The sequence below is a fragment of the Zeus faber genome (assembly GCF_960531495.2).
Source record: "Zeus faber genome assembly, chromosome: 2".
In the NCBI taxonomy this organism is placed as follows: domain Eukaryota; kingdom Metazoa; phylum Chordata; class Actinopteri; order Zeiformes; family Zeidae; genus Zeus; species Zeus faber.
This window is the reverse complement of record NC_137189.1, coordinates 36,515,534-36,533,838: the sequence shown is the minus strand read 5'-3', so window position 1 is coordinate 36,533,838 and position 18,305 is coordinate 36,515,534. Positions and strand designations below refer to the sequence as shown.

Below are 18,305 nucleotides of genomic sequence, written 5' to 3'. Positions count from 1 at the left end.
AATTCCATTCAAAGCGGCAACAATTTGGGGTTTGGCCTCGTCTTTGCTCTAAGACAGTCAAATTATTTTTCCAAAGTTTACCTTCTTCCGTATTGACAGTTTACTCACCACAACTACCTGCGCTGGTTTATTACCATTCACCGCGGCTGCATTTTACTTCTTGCTGGGAAAGGCGGACCCGCCACCAACAATGACAATAGCGTCTCAAGGAGCACATGCGTAACATAAATACATAAAATGGCTCTTTCCCATTAAGTGTCCCCCAAAAACAATTTATTCTCACAAAAAGTCTTACGGATTATCACTTTAATTTGCATTTTTCCGGTGAGGGATGTGAAGTCGTTCACACTCTGCCGCTGCCTGTGCGTGACTTTTTTTCCCCTCACGTCAGTTATGAAATGTGCTCCAAATGTTTCCCCGGGGACAACGTTTAAATAAATGTAAATTAATTGGGGGTTATTTGCACATGCAGGGGAGGCAGAGGCTCACGGTTATGTTCCTCTCCGACCCCTCGCCGTCATCTGAAGGGAGCCTGACAACTCCCAACGACCATGTCGCACCACGGTGACCCCTGTGCAGATATGCAGATCCACAGAGAACACATGGACTCGTGCCCCGATGTGTGTGTGTGTGTGTGTGTGTGTGTGTGTGTGTGTGTGTGTGTGTGTGTGCATGTTTACCATAAGCATGCACTACTGCGTCGCCGTGCGTCCGTCAAACGGGCCGCAGATGGGCAAATATTGTACCTTTTCTAAACCTCACCGCCATGAGACACATAAACACACGCACGCAAGCGTCAGAGCTCCCTCTAGGGGTTCGAACGGCTACAGACTCATAACCCGACTGGACACGACCCATTTTATTTCCATCAATTTATATAATAACATTTCTATAGAATAAGATACTCTGATATAAAAACAATAAAAATCTGTGATCCTTATGACAGTAGTTTGCTCAGCTGGACATCAATCATTTTGTCCATGAATCAGAGTTTAAAACTCCCTTTATAACACAATTCACTTAGAGAAAAATAGATTTATTGATAGTGAATATGGTGACATCTAAGGTTTAAGTTAATAACATCATTATTTTATATACAGTACATGACTTATTTTCCTAGTTTTAAGCCCAGTTACAATAAAAAAAACTTGTCTGCGGAAATTCGGCACCACCGTGTGTCGACTCTCCAAAAGATATGAATGAACTTCCGGTTTGTGCTTTTCTAGCAGGACACTGTCATTTGCAATATATCACAATATATTGGCGAACACCATTTAGCATTGATTTGTATATACTGTACATATACATTCATAAGTGGAGTTTCTTTAGGGTTCTTACGTGTGTGAGTGTGTAACTTGTAACTTGATTTACGGACTGAAAACAAATACATACGTTGTTCAAAACAATTACAAAATAAATGCAGAGTGGATATAACATTTTGAGTAAGATCAGCCAGGTGTGTGCGTGTGCGTGTGTGTGTGTGTGTGTGTGTGTGTGTGTGTGTGTGTGTGTGTGTGTGTGTGTGTGTGTGTGGGTCCAAATAGCTTATTTTCCCACTGATGAGACGCTGGTTCCCCGTGACTCCTCCTCCAGTTGCTTGAGCCTGCCCGCCACCCTCTCCCCTGCCTGGTTGAGCTGCAACCAGTAGAGCTCCTCCACCCCGCACCCCCTGCAGGTGGAGCGACAGCGTCGGGTTGGGAAAAAATACATGTGCTACATGTCGATGTAGTGATATAGCAGCTAACTTGGCGTAGTCCGCCCCTCACCCTGAACTGAGTCCTCTGTTCAGCTTGGAGAGAAGGACCTCGTCGTCCAGGAAAACCGCCCGGATCATCTCCGGCGTCAGCTGCGCCCCCTGGGGTCCGGGGCTGTCCACAAACACACGCTTAGTATCTTCAGCAACACATAGAATTAATAAAGTGTCTACAGTATTAATATCCATCTATCTATCTATCTATCTATCTATCTATCCATCTATCTATCTATCTATCTATCTATCTATCTATCTATCTATCTACATAACTATCTACAGTATTGTGGCAGATGAGGGGACATGGTTAAGCCGGGGTCTACGCCACGAATGCCCTCAGGGGCGCCTCCCCCGTCCCATTGGGCAGGACGATTCCCTACCTTTCAGGGGGTAGTTAAAATCGATGCCGTATTGGTGCGCCCAGACGCTACGCTCACTCATCTGTATTTTTCAGTGATTAGGAACAGGTTATAGTGAGTGAGCCGTGACACTCAATCAGGAGAGGAAATTACCCAATTGTTGGTTCCGAAAAGGATACCATAACCCGATGGCCGGTCACTTTGGGCGCGAAAAACCAATGCAATGGATAATGGCCCGCTTTTATTGGCCCGCATTTGGGCAGATGTACATAGGTGGTGCGCCGCGTGTCCCGAGTGCCAATTAGTTAATCCTTCGGCTACTCCAACTGCACCGTTGAGGCCCCACCCCCTAGTGGAGGCCCCTCCCCCTAGTCAAGGTGCCATTCGAAAGACTCGGTATGGACCTCATTGGGCAATTAGACTGCAGTGCCCGCGGGTATCATTTTGTGTTGGTCCTAGTGGATTATGCAACCCGGTACCCCGAAGCAGTGCCCTGCGCATTATTACAGCCAAAAGTGTGGCGCAGGCACTGTTTCAGGTCAGTTGGGATTCGGAAGGAAATCCTGACCGACCAGGGCACTTCCTTTATGTCACGTACACTGCGGGAACTTTACAGGCTTTTGGGCATTCGCTCAATTCTGACCAGTGTGTACCACCCCTGACCTACGGCCTGATGGAGCAGTTCAATGAGACGCTGAAGAACATGGTTTGTAAGTTCGTTCACGACGATAGCCGTAATTGGGATAAGTGGTTGAACCCTCCGTTGTTTGCGGTGCAGGAGGTTCCCCAGGCCTCCACAGGATTTTCCCCCTTAGAACTCCTCTTCAGCAGGAGAACCCAGAGCGTCCTAGATGTTATTGAAGAAAACTAGGAGGAAGGGCCTAGCAGAAGTAAGAACAAGGTTCAGTATTTTATGGACCTGCGAGCAAAACTACACTGTCATGGGAGAATTTGCTCCGGGCTCAGGAACCTCAGCGCCACTTATATGACAGAAGGGCCTGACTCAGACAATTTGCCCGGGAGACAAGGATGTTAGTGTTGTTTCCTACATCCAGCTCTAAATTACTGGCAAAGTGGAAAGGGCCCTTCGTGGTCAAGCGGCAGGTCGGGGATGTCGGTTATGAGGTGGAGCGGTCAGACAGGGGTGGGGAAACTCAGATTTACCACATTAACCTCCTAAAGGAATGGAGGGAGAGGGTGTTCATATCTCTGGCCACCACGGTGATCGAGGGGGAGGAGTTGGGGCCGGACCTTCCTAAAACGACCTGTCCCATGCAGGCCCTGCCCAGTAACCACCTCTCATCAGAACCAGAGCATAGATGTGGCCGCGTTTCAGCAGCATTTCTCTAGTCTTCTTCCCCCTGCCAGGCCGCATGTCCCTCATACACCACCATGTAGAAATGACCCCAGGGGTAAAAGTGCGCTCCCGTCCGCACAGTCTGCCCAAACATAAACCAAAGTCGTGCAGGCAGAATAAGAGGCAATGCTGGAGCTGGGGATGATAGAAGAGTCTACAAGTGACTGGTGCAGCCCCATCGTGTTGGTAGCTAAGCCAGATGGGTTGGTCCGGTTCTGTGTAGACTATCGAAAGGTGAACGCGGTGTCAAAATTCAACACAAACCCAATGCCCCAGGTTCAAGAAACTCCTTGACCGGTTGGGCACAGCTCAATTTTTCACTGGATTTAAGGTTGAGGCTGGCTGGCAGATTCCCTTGTCTCCAGAGTCCAAGGAAAAATCGGCTTTCTCCACCCCGCAAGCGTTGTACCAGTTTGTCACGCTTCTGTTGGGCTTGTTTGAGGCCCCAGCCACCTTTCAGAGACTCATGGACCGGGTCCTGTGTCTGCACGCAGCATATGCCGCAGCCCATCTAGATGAAGTAATTATTCATAGCAACAGCTAGGAGGGGCACATGCAGCATACGGGCGCAGTGCTGGAGTCCCTGAGGCAGGTGGGGCTTACCCCCAACCCTAAGAAGTGTTTAGTTGGGTGGAGGGAGGTACAGTATCCGGGGTACCACTTGGGTGGAGGACTGGTCGGACCCCAGATGGATACAACAATGGAGATTGCGAACAGTCCGATCCCAAGACAAAGAAAGAGGTAAAGCGGTGCGTCAGATGCGGTCCAGTGGCCAGAGAAGTGCCAGCAAGTGTTTTAGAAAGTAAAATCAGCTCTCTGTGGGAAGCCAGTGCTGTTTACAACTAACTTTTCTCTCCCTTTTTACTTGCAGACTGACTTTTTGGACAGAGGGCCGGGGGGCAGTGTTGTCCCAGCAGATGGAGGGGGACGACTGACTGGTGCCATACATCAGCTGGAAGCTCTCTGAATGGAAAACGAGGTACAGCATGGTCGAGAAGGACAGTGTCTATCTATCTATCTATCTACAGTATCTATCTATCTATCTATCTATCCGCGGGTGGGGTCCCCACTCACAGTTGTCCCGACAGGGCCCTCATGTCGTCGGGGAGGCGGCTGAGTGGCGGGGGGGCTCTCTCTGGAAGGATGTCCGTGTTGTAGCGCGCACACCTACAGGGGAGGCAAAGGGGAAAAAAATGAAAGCCACATTTCTAATGGAACGCGGGTTGAGGGTAGAATAGCTGACATGAATTTGCTATCAAAGTCTATATATAGTTGCGCGGGGTCCATGTTGTGTTGTTATCCCAGCAAAGGGAGCGGCACTGCTCCAAAAATAGACTTGAGTGGGAGTGGGAGCTGTGGTTGCAGAAACATGCGGGACGGAATAGAATACTGTCGTGTAGTTTGGTTATATATATATGTATTTTTTTGACAGCCATCACCGTTAAATCACAGTGTCTGTATAAAAGCTACAAACCAGACCCAGAACCAAGTATCAATCACGCCGACATACGACTTGACAAATCATTTAAAGTGGTAATCTGTGACATGATTTCCTTAAAAATATCAGACCTGTGAACTTTTTTGCCAGCCCTTGTTAACAGCCTTTGAAACAGCTGGTCAATGTGTTTGCATTATACGTGTTACTCTATATGCCGGTTTCCTATTGTTGGTGGCAGGGTCCGCCAAGCGCAAAAAGTGAAAAGAGGCCATCGAGATGGAATTTGAGGCTATTACGACTTCTAAGTAAACTTCAACATCCAGTCAGGAAACAGGAACGTGTTTCAAAGCCTTGATGAAACATGGGAGGAAAAAAATCTCGATCTTGCTTGGATCTCCTTTTGAGGGGGAGGGACGGATCTGTTCCATGTTAGTTAGATTAAACCTACCACGGATCCAGTTTAGTAGATTTGATTTGTTCGATTCATTCCGTTCGATTGGTTCGTTTAGTTTGATTCAATTAGTTTGATTTGATTAGTTTCATTTGATTAGTTTGATAGAATTCATTGGATTGGATTTGTTCAATTTGATTTGCTCCATTCGATCCGTTCGATACAAGACCATTTGATCCGTTCGATTTGTTTCATTCGATCGATCCAATTTGTTTGATTCAATCCGTTCGTTTCGATTCGTTTTTCCCAGTCGATTTGTGGGATTCATTCGGTGCAATTCATTCTAGTGTGATTCAATTAGTTTGATTCAATACGTTCAATTAAATTTGTTTCTTTGGATTTGATCCGCTCAGTTGAATCACTTTATTTTGATCCGTTCGATTCAATCCGTTCGTTTCGATTCGTTCTTTTCCCGGAATGGAAATAAGTGTGAACACCTGAGCTGAGTGGAAGCGCCTCTGACAGAGTGAGGGCGGAACCACGCGGCACGCCGCAAAAAGACGCGCGGGAACGCAGCTCGCCAACACATCAAAACATAATCATTTATTTAATGTCTACTCGTTCAGAGTCATTAATAAATAATTGTTTCAGAGGAAGTGTCGTGGCGATGTGGGGGTTTCTCCTTGTGTGTGGCCTAGATATTTGTGATACGCCAGTGGAGCGCTTCACCTCCGTCACCCTGAAGTGATGCAGCACTCTGTCGTTCTTACATACCCTACCATTCTCCCTCCTTCCTTCTTTTTTCTGTCTTTTTTTCTTTCTTTCAGCTGACTGCCATCTCTTTCTCTGCCATCTTTCTCTCTCTTTGTTACCTTCTTTATCTCATTCTTTCTTTCTTTCTTTCTTTCTTTCTTTCTTTCCTTCTTTCTCCCTTTCCTCTTATCTCTATGGTACTGTAAATTCATTATTTTCAAAGGTAATGTTTTTCTGCGATCTATGTTGAGGAACATGTCACGTGACCGGCTGTAATCAGCTGATGCTTGGATGTTCATAGACAAAAAGATAAAGAGAGATAGATAGATCCAACTCGAGGAGAGAGAGAGTGGAAAAAAAAAGTTTTGAATTAGGCCTTGGCGATCATGCAAAATTCCAATGGCCGATCAGCGATCGGCCACAGACGATTTTATCTTGAGAGTGGGGGGGGGATCAATCTCCCCGTTACAGAAGTGCAGGATTTATTATATACAAGTAAAGTATTAACACAAAGATATTCCGGTTTTTACTAAAATAAGTCCCAAAGCAATGCGAGACAAGCGTCTCAGTCAATAGGGACACACAGGGTATTTTCTGGAAAGGAACGGGACAGTCCCTTTACTCAGTTGTGTTTCAAAATGTAGTGTCATACATGAAGGAAACAAACAAATAAATAGATCTAAAATAAAAAGACAGGCATTGGACCGGCATTCAAATTTTGCTCCAATTCTCTGATTTAGGTTTACATTTTTCATTTTCCATACAAGCAAGAAACTAAGGAAAACAAATAAATCTAAATCTTTCTCTATGAGATTATATCATGTATTGCTGTATTATAATTACAATTTTATAGAGCATAGAGCATTATAGAACATAGAGCGGCAGGCATGTGCGGTGTGCGGAAGGTGTCCTAGCACCTGCCCATTTGCCCCTTGATGCCCCATGGACCCCATGGTGTCCTTTTAATCAGGCGTGGATTTTTGTAAGCGTGAATGGGCATCGAGGTAGCAGATTGTCTGGGCAAGATATGCACATCCATGAAACGTGTCCCTGCGCTCCACCGTGCTGCTCCGTTTGCACAAGGTTGCAAAATGCCTAGAACCAGAGCTGGGGATCCATGCGCCTTTCCTTCAAAGTCTTTGCATGGGACTGTAGCTCTGATCAGAGAGGGCGAGACCTTATGGGGCCACATCCCCATAAGCAGAACCGCTCAGTGATAAACATCCCAAGACAAGTACTCTCCCAACGTGCTGCTATATCTAAAAATACCTTTATCAGTTGTGTGTGTGTATTTTTCATAAATTTATATATTTAGTATAATTATATATTTAGTTTTGAGGCATGAGGCAGTTCCTCCCAGCAAAGGGTTACCGCGAAGGCATACAGTATTTACAGTGAAAAGACATATGAACAAATGATGTAAGAGCCGCCGAAGAACATGTCCCAGAACACCGTTGGCAGAATACTCGATGAGAAAGCCGTTGACCCAGAAAAGGAGGTTCAAATCCATCTCAGAGTGATAAAAAGACAAGAGACAAAGTTTGGCTCGGGGGCATGCACCGAAAACATCGAAAACACGCAAATCACCGCCTCATTTTGCTCTTCTCTTGCTCAGAACAGTCTTTTCGGTCAAAAAGTTTTACTTCTTTTTCAGTATGCCTCCGCCTTTAGGGTTGGGGTTAGTGTTTCCTAAATCAGGGAGAAGACTTTAAAAAAGTACCTGCGTGGGGTGAGGTCGTCGGTGAGACTGGACAGATTCGATTGATGTTTAAAACTAGATAGGTTAGGGATCTCCATGAACCCCTTCATCACTTCCTGTCGGGGTAAATAGAACAAAAACATGATACTAGATCCACAGCAGATGGACAACATCATTTTGGATCACAGGGGTTAAGACGTCCTCAGTTTTGGCTCAAAGGGAGAGTTGGGCTACCTGATTGGAACAAGCTTTTGCCAGTCCACTAAATACTTTTATCCACGTGTATGAAAAACTTTTACCAAGTAAAATATCTTTTAGTACGGAGAAAAATAAATACTTTGATGCAAGATGAATTTTCCAAATAACCTCGAAAAATCTCTCGGATGAACCGACTTTACCTTGAGGTCCAGAGACGACTCCTGGGTGTCCGGGGTTGTGATGTCGCTCGGGCTGCTCTTAGGGACAGGGTACCTGGGTGTTTTTTGCGAAATAAGTGAGATGCATTCATTTGGCTTCGGGTTATTAAAGGGTTTACTGCTTATAAATATGTGGAAGTAAACATTTATTTCTCATGTCGACCAACAAAATGTTGGTGGAGGCGTGATTGTTGGTACCTGGGCAGCGGGCAAAGGTGATAATTGGCATCACTCTCCAGGTATTTAGGGGTTGGTTTGTACGTCTGAAGGTCAGGCGCCGGGTTCTTTAAACCCAATTCAGAAACAGAAATACACAGAATTAATAAAACAAAGTGCATATGTATATTTCTCAACTTTTTCAACAAAAGTTTCCCAGGTTCACCCTCTAAAGGCGGACCCCGCCACCAACAATGGAAACATCATATATGCATTTTGCATATATGCAATTTGATGTATTTGCATAATGCAAATACATCAAATTGCTGTTTCTTGAAAAATTCAGGCTCAAATATGGGATTTCTTTTTCACAAAATGATCTCATGGATTACCAGTTTAATCAAATGAGCTAAATAGAGAATAATGTCCCACTCTCTATTTCGGTTCTTATAGGCAGTGACAGCAAAGCGCTGGGGAAGCTCCCACAGAGCCAGAGGAGCTGGCTAGAATATCATGCATTTAGCTGGAGGACATTTTGCTTGGGGCAAGAATTAAACATTTTTATCTAATTATTACACTACCCGCCCCCGTTGTCACTTTTTCTCCAAGGGCCAATCTAGATAAACCATGACCGCAAAACACTTCTACAGATTTCTTTAGTGAGAGCCTTACAAAGACCCTGACGGGATTGGCAGGAGCAGGTCGCAGCAGAGCCTCTGGAGCGGTGAAGGTCAGGACTGGGGAAGTCGTTGCTTCTGGGTCCTCGGCCTGAGCCTCTGCGCAACCTGAAGATAGAGATCTGATCCCCAGTGGTGACCACTCATCCTGGAAGGGGGGGGCAATGTGAGATACATCACCTGAGGAAAGGCTAGGATCTATGGATTGGTGGCTGGTTGACTGCCAGGTAGTTACCAGTGGTCCAGTGTGAAGTGGCCTTGCCAGCGTGGGGGGTACATAGGTGTTATACGCCTCCCATGCCGACACGGGTCGGTAGCCCATAAGCTGGTAGTGCTGTGGGACCTGGATCACCAGAAAGATACCAGCACACAATCAACTCATGCTAATGTTGGAAAAAATGTCTTTCTTTCTTTTCATTCTTTTTCAGCAATTATTGTTATCTAGTAATCTACTCCATGAGGAGCAAGTGGGCTTCCAAATCAGTGTCAAAGCCTTATTGTAATTTTTCCTTAAATCTTTGTAAATGTATCAACGCTGTGATTAACCAATTTGTAGGAATACAATCAGAATATATATTTTTTCTTTGTTTCAAGTAATTCACCAATGATTTTGATTATAACCAAAAATCTTGCTTTAAACAGCAACAACAAGGTCCTCCTCCATCGCTAACTAAATACATATTGTGATGCCACGAGAGGGTTGTTGATGGGGGGACACTCCCTTCCCTCCTGATGGAGTCTCTAAAATGAATAGGAAACAAAAAAGGTAAATGAATGTATTGGAGAAATCCTTGCATAAGAATACCTTTACAGATATTTTTTAATAATTGGTTTATTATTGTGGCAGTTTCACCTACCACACACCACCCAAGTGGCTTTTTCAGGGACCTCCGGCACAGAGACACAGACGACAGCGGGCTAGTTTGAATAAGCCCAGGTGCAGATGGATATGTGTCATGACAAGGGCTCCTCTCTGGAGTGCGTGTAGGTATGGGGGTTTTACCTGTTGCTTGTTAGACCAACCAACGAGCAAGAAGTATGCAGTCACTCTAATCCTGGGCCCCAAATACCTAGATCCAGGACAGGTGTGGCATCCCCACACCACATACCCCAGACAACAAACTGAGGCCAGGGAGAATGCCTGGCCAAAGCCTTTACCCCCACACCAAACAGAGAACAAAAAAGGGACTCTGACACAGGATTACTATACCTAAAAAAGACAAACTGAATAAATAAAACACTGGACTCTGAAACAGGGTTCCCATACCTCAAACCAACAAAAAAGTCCAACAAAACAGAACTGGTCCACCTCCTGGGGACCTGGTTCCCCGGAACAGCCGGACTTGTATCTGGCAACATGGACAATTACAAAGCGGCGTCGTACAATCTGCGGAGGGCGGTGAGGGACGCCAAACGGACGTACAGAGACACCGTGGAGCTGCAGATGGAGCGGGGGGACACAAGACGCTTGTGGGAGGGGCTGCGAACAATAACTAACTACAAGAGCAGCTCCTCCCCAGCCACGAGTGCGGACGCCTCCCTGGCCAACCAACTGAACTCCTTTTATGCGCGGTTCGAGTCTGGCAGCAGCACCGCTAGCTCGCCGGCTAATTGGAGCTACACCGCTGGGGATGAGCGCGCACTCTCAGTGTCCGTGCACGAGGTCAGGAGGGCTTTGATGCGGGTGAACACCAGGAAAGCTGCGGGCCCAGACGGCATATCTGGACGAGTACTGAAGACCTGTGCTAACCAGCTAGCTCCGGTGTTCACCACAATATTCAACATCTCCCTGGCTGAATCAGTGGTCCCATCCTGCTTCAAGAGGTCCACCGTCGTTCCTGTACTGAAGATCGCCTCTCCAACCTGCCTGAATGACTACCGTCCGGTGGCCCTCACCTCGGTGGTCATGAAGTGTTTCGAGAGGCTGATTAAGGATTACATCTGCGCCTCCCTCCCCCGCACCTTGGACCCGTTGCAGTTCGCGTACCGGCAGAACAGATCCACGGATGACGCGGTCTCTCAGGTACTGCACACCACGCTCACGCACCTGGATGGCCAGAAGGGGGCCTATGTGAGAATGCTGTTCATTGATTATAGTTCAGCTTTCAACACCATAGTCCCCACCAGACTGGCTGTCAAGTTGATGGAGCTAGGATTGAATGCTCCGCTGTGCACCTGGATCCTGGACTTCCTCACAGGCCGCCCCCAGGTGGTCAAGGTGGGGAAGTACATGTCAAGCTCCCTCACCCTGAATACAGGATCCCCCCAGGGCTGCGTCCTCAGCCCCCTACTGTACTCCCTGTACACACATGACTGTGTGGCCAGGTCCAGCTCCAACACCATCATCAAGTTTGCTGACGACACCGTGGTCGTGGGCCTGATCACCGACTGCGATGAGAAGGCCTACCGCGAGGAGGTGGCTGACCTGTCACTCTGGTGCCAGGACAACAGCCTCCACCTGAACGTCAGCAAAACCAAGGAGCTGATTGTGGACTTTAGGCGTGGATCACAATCGAGGACGCACGCGCCGTTGTGGATTAATGGGACTTCTGTCGATAGGGTGAGCAGCTTCAGATATCTGGGAGTCCACATCACAGAGGACTTAACATGGACTGTTCATACAGACACTCTGGTGAGAAAGGCGAGGCAGCGTCTCTACCACCTCAGGCAGCTGAGGAAATTCCGGGTCTCGGTGAGGATCCTCAAGTCCTTCTACTCTGGAGCAGTGGAGAGCATCCTGACAGGCAACATCACTGCCTGGTTTGGGAACTGTACTGCCCAGGACAGGCGGGCCCTGCAGAGGGTGGTGCGTTCAGCTGAACGTACCACTGGAACTACCCTCCCCCCCTTGCAGGAGTTATACACCAGGAGGTGTAGTAGCAGAGCCCGTAGGATCATGAAGGATCCTCATCACCCCAACAACGGACTGTTTCAGCTGCTGCGGTCAGGCAAGCGCCTCCGCAGTCACGCAGCGAGAACAGAGAGACTGAGACGGAGTTTCTTCCCTCAAGCCATCAGAACTGTCAATGCTGACCTCACCAGGGGTCCTAACTGAGCCATGCACTAGGCTCCACTACCTACTGTACTGTATGTAGCATACTGTACCGCATACTGTATCACTGTTCAGGGTTGTTCGTGATGCCGTATTGCTGCGCCGTACTGTTGTATACTGTGCTGTATTATCCCAAACACTACCTCACACTATTCACATTCACATGCCACTTTAATTCACATGCCACTTTAAATGCACATATCTGTATATACATAGCCATATTCCTTCAACCTATTCCATTTTATTTCAATTTATTTTTTATTGTATTTTATTCTATATATTTTTTATCTTATTCTATAAGTATTCCACTTACTGTATTACGTTTTAGGAGTCAGTTAGTCGGTCTATTAGAAAGTAATTTTCTACTTTTTATTTTATTTTATTTTAGTACTTTTTCCTAGGACTTCTTGTGTGCTATCACCGGGTGCGTTGCAATACATTTCACTGCATATATGTATGGAAGTATGTATATGTATGTGACAAATAAAAATCTTGAATCTTGAATCTTGAATCATCGGCTTCCTTCCCCCAGGGCGACGACAGACTACCCCCTCCTCCCTTCGGGAGCGTGAGGCCTCGGGCTGCTGTGCTGGCTGGTGAAGGCGTGGCCGGATTTGACTGTTGCGGGGGCTGCTTGGAGGGGTGGCCTGCCTGCTGGGCTGCCAGATGGTCCCGGCGGTGGCTGCTGGGTGGAGTAGCTAGCTGCCAGCAGTTACCTGTGGTGGTTACAGTGGCTGCTTCTCCCCTGGTTCAGCCAGACACCCTGGCTGCTGCTGTGCCCCTTCCCTGTGCCGGAGAGTCCCTGTTCAGGCGTCAGTGTGGCAGCTTCACCTATCACACGCCACCCAAGTTGCGTTTTCAGGGACCTCCGGCACAGAGACACAGACAACAGGGTTGTAGACACACAGACAGTTTATTGTAGAGAATGGGCTAGTTGGAATAAGCCCAGGAGCAGATGGACATGGGCTCCTGTCCTGAGTGTGTGTAGGGATGGGGGTTTTACTTGTTGCTCTTTAGACCAACCAATGAGCAACAGGTATGCAGCCACTCTGATCCTGGGCCAATATTACCAATACCCAAGTCAGGTGTGGCTGCTCAAACCACACCATCCCCACATCACAATTATTGTTAATTGTTTTTATTTGTTGCATTAGTTGTACATTTATTTTACTTATGTGTGTTATGTCTTCGAAATATCTCTTATATTTTCTTCCAGAATTTATTTTATTTTTTTTAAATAGGGGAAAATAAACAGCCGGGAAGCCAATGGGAAACAAAGGTAAAATACAGGAGAATCCCAGGAAAAAACGGTAGGGTTGACAGCTATGGTCCCCATTCCCTGTTTTACCAAACAAAACAAATAAAAACAGTGTGATTTTATTTTAGATGTATTAATTTTCCTCTATTTCCTAATTGAACGAAAGTTCAATTTTTGCTTGAAATGACAACAATGACACCCTCCTCCATTACAACCTCCTCCATCGCGAACGATATATTCAAATGTATTTATTAGGATAAACTCACAGAGGTGTAAAATTTTGTTTTCGAGGAGACATTATCATAGAAGTGCAGTTGCGTCTTTTGAAAAAAGAAAAAAAAGACAGTTTGCTGGAGTGACGAACTGAAGGCTAATGTGCTACGATTAGATGCCGCCTCAACCCCACATCAGTAGGTTATTTATTTCCTGGAGAAGTCGAACACATAAAGACATCTTCAGCGAATTTGTTGCAGCTGAAAAGTTGCTGTTTGCCATCCACAATAACAGAAAGCGTGCAAAGATAACGGAGGCAGTTCTTCATAATTTGAGTTCCCAAAGCTGGCATTTCACAGGATCAAAACTCCGGCGACTTCTCGTCAGGTCAGCACTGAAGTCCGGATAGATGCAAGTAGTATTCAAGTTTGTTTTTAATCCTTGGCAAGGCGAAGGAGTTTCACCTTATCCTGGAAGTTTAGAAGTTTGATCATAATAGACCTGAGACTGGCTCTGCCACTTTGTCGGACAATCGGAGAGGCCCTCTCAATGATCGGCGGAGTAGAGAAGTTGTCTCATCTCAGAAGATGTGGGATCAGCTGGGACATGAAACCAATAATATCATTGCCTTCAGAGGCCATTTGAAATCCAACGAAGCGGAGATAAGAGTGTCTGCTTCGGTTCGCCAAGCCATCGACTTTATCATTCAGGTAGGAGCGGTCTTTCTCTAGCTGATGAACCCGAGCGATATCATTCTGCACATTTTCCTCATTAGCCCCAACACGCTGCTCTACCAAGTTGACTTGTTCTCCCAAAGTAGTTCTGGAATTGTGAATGCAGCTCAGACTTGTTTGAATGGGATCAACATTTGCTTCAAAATGCGTCAGCATGTCAGTCTTGATCTGATGAATGGTGTCTCACAAGGTTCCTGAGATGAGCTCTCATCCATTGTAGCGAGGACGCAACAAGACCAAATACGCAAATCTTGTGGCAGTGTAGAGTGCCTTAGTTAATGCTTGATTTATTTATAGTTGATTCCGGTGCAAAAAATATAAAAAAATATGTGACCCACCGCAGCAAAACCCGCTATCTGCTGCATTTCTAAAATCGCCAGGAGCAGCCAAATAAGTTGAAAAAAACCTTTCTTGAAGGAAAATTAGATTTTTCAAGATTCATGTTCCTTTGTGGTTTTTTTTTAAAATATATTTTCAAAACAAAGTTTGATTTATAAATAGTAGAAAAATGTTAAACCGTCGAGTTAAATATTCCTGTTAAATTACATGGGGAAACAGTTCACTTACCGAGACGCTGAATAGTGCGAAACAACGCTGATCGATGGTTTCCTTTAAAGCGACCGTCCAGGTGAAGATCATTCAAACATATTCCATGTGATGTGAAGTCACAATGTGGAACCGTTTTGATAGAGTTCAACCTTTAAATCGTACTACTTTTACACACACGGAGAAATCATTGTGGAGGGGGCGTGTACCAACGTGTACCATCTTAGAAGAAATCCTGACATCACTTCCATAAACAAGCCAAGGATCCGGTTTCACCTGTCTGTGAAAACCTTTTTCTCCGTGTTGTTATGGATTAGGAGAAGCGGGTGGAGCAAGATCTAAATCATATCTTGGACCTTATTCCGACCAGTGCGATAGATCCAAGTTAGTGTAAGCAGCGCATACTGGACTACATTTTCCGCTATTACAGTCAGTTTTCCAGCAGCGACGCTGAGAATGATAGATCGGATATGATCCCGGAGAGAACATTTCAAACAGCGGATTTCAACCTGAATGTGACGATGAAACAGGAAATTTCGAAGAACCACCAGAGGAGACCGACAATAGGGCCATTGGTGTTACAACAGAAGAAGTTGATGACGTGATGAAGTCCGTTGAGGTTGGTGATTTGTAGATTATGAACAAGTAGTAATGCACAAGATTCTCAAGCTTACCTGCAAATGCAGCCAGGGGTGAAAAAAAATGAGTGTAGCTGGGGTAGGGTTGGGGTTAGCCAACATAACTCCAAGAACTTAGAAGATATTTGGCATATGCACATTTATATATTAAATGACACACAGAGGCTGATTTTCCGAGACTCATATTATTGATAGACTCTACATTTTGTTGTGTTGTCCGTACTTTTAAACTTCTAAATAATTCCCCTTTTATAAAACAATATATGTACTGTATATTCTTACTGTAAAATAAAAGCTTTTTTAAAAACAAAAATTGTTTTGTGTTGATGACACTGTTCAACATTCCCTCAAAACACAATAACAAAGCAGAGATTGCCCCATTCACCAGGGTGTCAAGTCCCCATTCAGTAGGATGTTAAGTAGCCATGTGACAACTAGGTAGACTCTGTTAGTCCTCCAACCATTTGCATTCTGGGAGCTGGCTGAATGAACCAAGTGTGGGGGGAAACTTTGAAGGTGATTATCTCAGAAACATGGTTTGCCACACCCTTGTCATTAACAAGTCATAGCTTTAAAAATATTTGCTTGATTAGCACAAGTGACACCGTGTTTGGAAGCTGATTCTCCACCTTCAAATGATGCAAAAAAAAAAAGCCACCAATTGACCCTAAAATATTGTGATCAGGATAAAGGAGCACTTACAAAGCTACTATAACAATGACAGGCAGACTTAAGCTTGAGACGCTCACACTGATATGATATATATATATCATATCATGTATATAACATCATGTATTAAATGATTTGCTGGCACATAAAGGGATTCTGACTATCGGGTAGGAAACAACTGAGTCCTGTGGTTTGAACCTACTTGGAGCTTCAAGAACGGAGTGTGTGTGTTCTCAGTCGCTCCAAAAGGACACGTGGGCACCACTGCAAAATCACCAGGAACCTGGAACGATAAAGGAGATAAAATAACATTATCCATTTAATGGTTGGCCTTAGAGACGCCGAGGCTTTGTAAGAAGCGGTTTTTCTATTACGTTTTTAGAATCAGAATCAGAATCAGAATTAGTTTTTTTCCGCCAAGTATATTTACATATATGAGGACTTGATGAATTTCTCCAGACAATTAGCATTACAAAAAAAAAAAAACGTAACAGTCTGAAAAAAATAGAAATTCGATAATCATAATAAAATGAAATAGCAAATTCAAGTACAAATAAAATTTAAAAAAAGCCAAATATACACAAATAGCTGAAAAATACAAAAAGGAATGTTTAAATATATACAATTATGATATATATATATATATATATATATATATATATATATATATATATATATATATATATATATATATATACATAATATGCATAATATACAAGTGTGAATTTATGCACAGGATAAGTAATCGTATCGGTATATAGGGTATACATTATAACATGATAAAAACATAATATCAATAATAATAATAATTTTGAGATATTGAAGAAATTAAAGGGCTTTCATGAGAGCTCTCACAACAGAGGGTGTTGCATAATTCTGCTGTAGCTGTAATAATAATAATAAGAAGAAGAAGAATAAGAATAATAGAATAAAGAAATAAATAAATAAAAACATTCAATCTTTCTTCAAATTATCAAAGATAAGAAACTTGTATGATAGTCATACACGTGTGAGTGTATCTTTAAAGGTGTTTTGAATAACAGTAATATGACATTTTATTTGAAAAGCCTATAAAGACTTTTGACAACGCCATGAGCTTTCTCTTTATGAAAAGTTATCATTATCTGAATCTCTTTATTCCGGCAAGTAGATTTAGATATACAAGGAATGAGATAAGATTTTATGCACCGGGTGAATTACAGTTTATTAGATAAAGTATAAATTATTATTATGGTAAAAGTACATTTTTACAGTGTTTAACATTATTTTAACAATGCCTGGATATAAAAAAAAAGCCAAATCTATCTTTTAAAGCATAGGTATCAACTTGATATGTAAAATATACCTTATGATCAAACAGTTTTTTTCTTATTTGAGTTTATATTTTCTTAGCGGTGTGTTGCACCCACCCAACGGTTGCCCTCCTCCGGTAAAACGGGGAAGGAGAACGATAGCACTTTGCCTGGCGAGATCTTCGCATCGCAGGTCTTCTGGCCGTCCTCAGCTTGAAAGAGAGGGAAATAGAGCTTATACGACAGGGAGGGAAAATGCAAAAAATTATAAAGAAAAAAGGTATTCACATGTATTGCTTCGGGGTCAGTGAGCAAATGTGGCCCGATTTCCACTTCCACGCATGGATATACATGCATGTGTCGGGAAGCTCGCAGCACCCTGAGGAAACCCCCAAGGGAATTCAAAGCGCTAGCAGAGCCAGAACGGCATGACATGACGTGAAACAAGTCAGAGACCCTGGAAGTGGTGTTTCAAGAGACAGCAACACCAAACACGACACCTTTTTCGTTTTTCGGCTCCTGGGTCAGTTTCCTCAAATGGACCAGTCTCTGCTTCATGCGACACGCGATCACAACCTGGAGGGAACGGAGGCAGAGAGAGAGAGAGATTGCACACTAAAAAAAGGGATACTAACCATAAGATTTAATCCCACCGTTTCAGTTTCCGACTGATTGATTGAGATATTACATTTCTCTGTTGGACTGAAATTTGTTTCCGCAACGTTGTGTTTTTGCTTTTTTCATAATGCGAGTCAGGTGTTATATTGGTGTTAACTCATTATGTGGAAAATATCAATATATTGATATAGAATCGTATTGTGAGCCGCCTCATCAATATTGAATGGTATCACGGCTGAAGAAGATATCTTCAAATAACCTTTTATTTAATTCTCACTTGTACACATAA

General features: G+C 44.3%; 1 protein-coding gene across 1 annotated transcript in view; it reads right to left on the bottom strand.

The window, feature by feature from the left end:
• Positions 1 to 1,545: 1,545 nt before the first annotated feature.
• Positions 1,546 to 18,305, bottom strand: part of LOC307247789 (cilia- and flagella-associated protein 221-like) — a gene marked incomplete at both ends in the record, with an annotated part of 51,983 nt that continues 35,223 nt past the window's right edge. Inside the window, 10 exons of the mRNA XM_080023910.1 lie at positions 1,546 to 1,669; positions 1,767 to 1,868; positions 4,541 to 4,633; positions 7,769 to 7,863; positions 8,146 to 8,218; positions 8,362 to 8,447; positions 8,992 to 9,144; positions 9,232 to 9,339; positions 17,516 to 17,610; positions 17,899 to 17,974. Of these exons, the coding sequence (XP_079880036.1) occupies positions 1,546 to 1,669; positions 1,767 to 1,868; positions 4,541 to 4,633; positions 7,769 to 7,863; positions 8,146 to 8,218; positions 8,362 to 8,447; positions 8,992 to 9,144; positions 9,232 to 9,339; positions 17,516 to 17,610; positions 17,899 to 17,974 (1,005 nt within the window). The remainder of the gene's footprint in view (positions 1,670 to 1,766; positions 1,869 to 4,540; positions 4,634 to 7,768; positions 7,864 to 8,145; positions 8,219 to 8,361; positions 8,448 to 8,991; positions 9,145 to 9,231; positions 9,340 to 17,515; positions 17,611 to 17,898; positions 17,975 to 18,305) is intronic.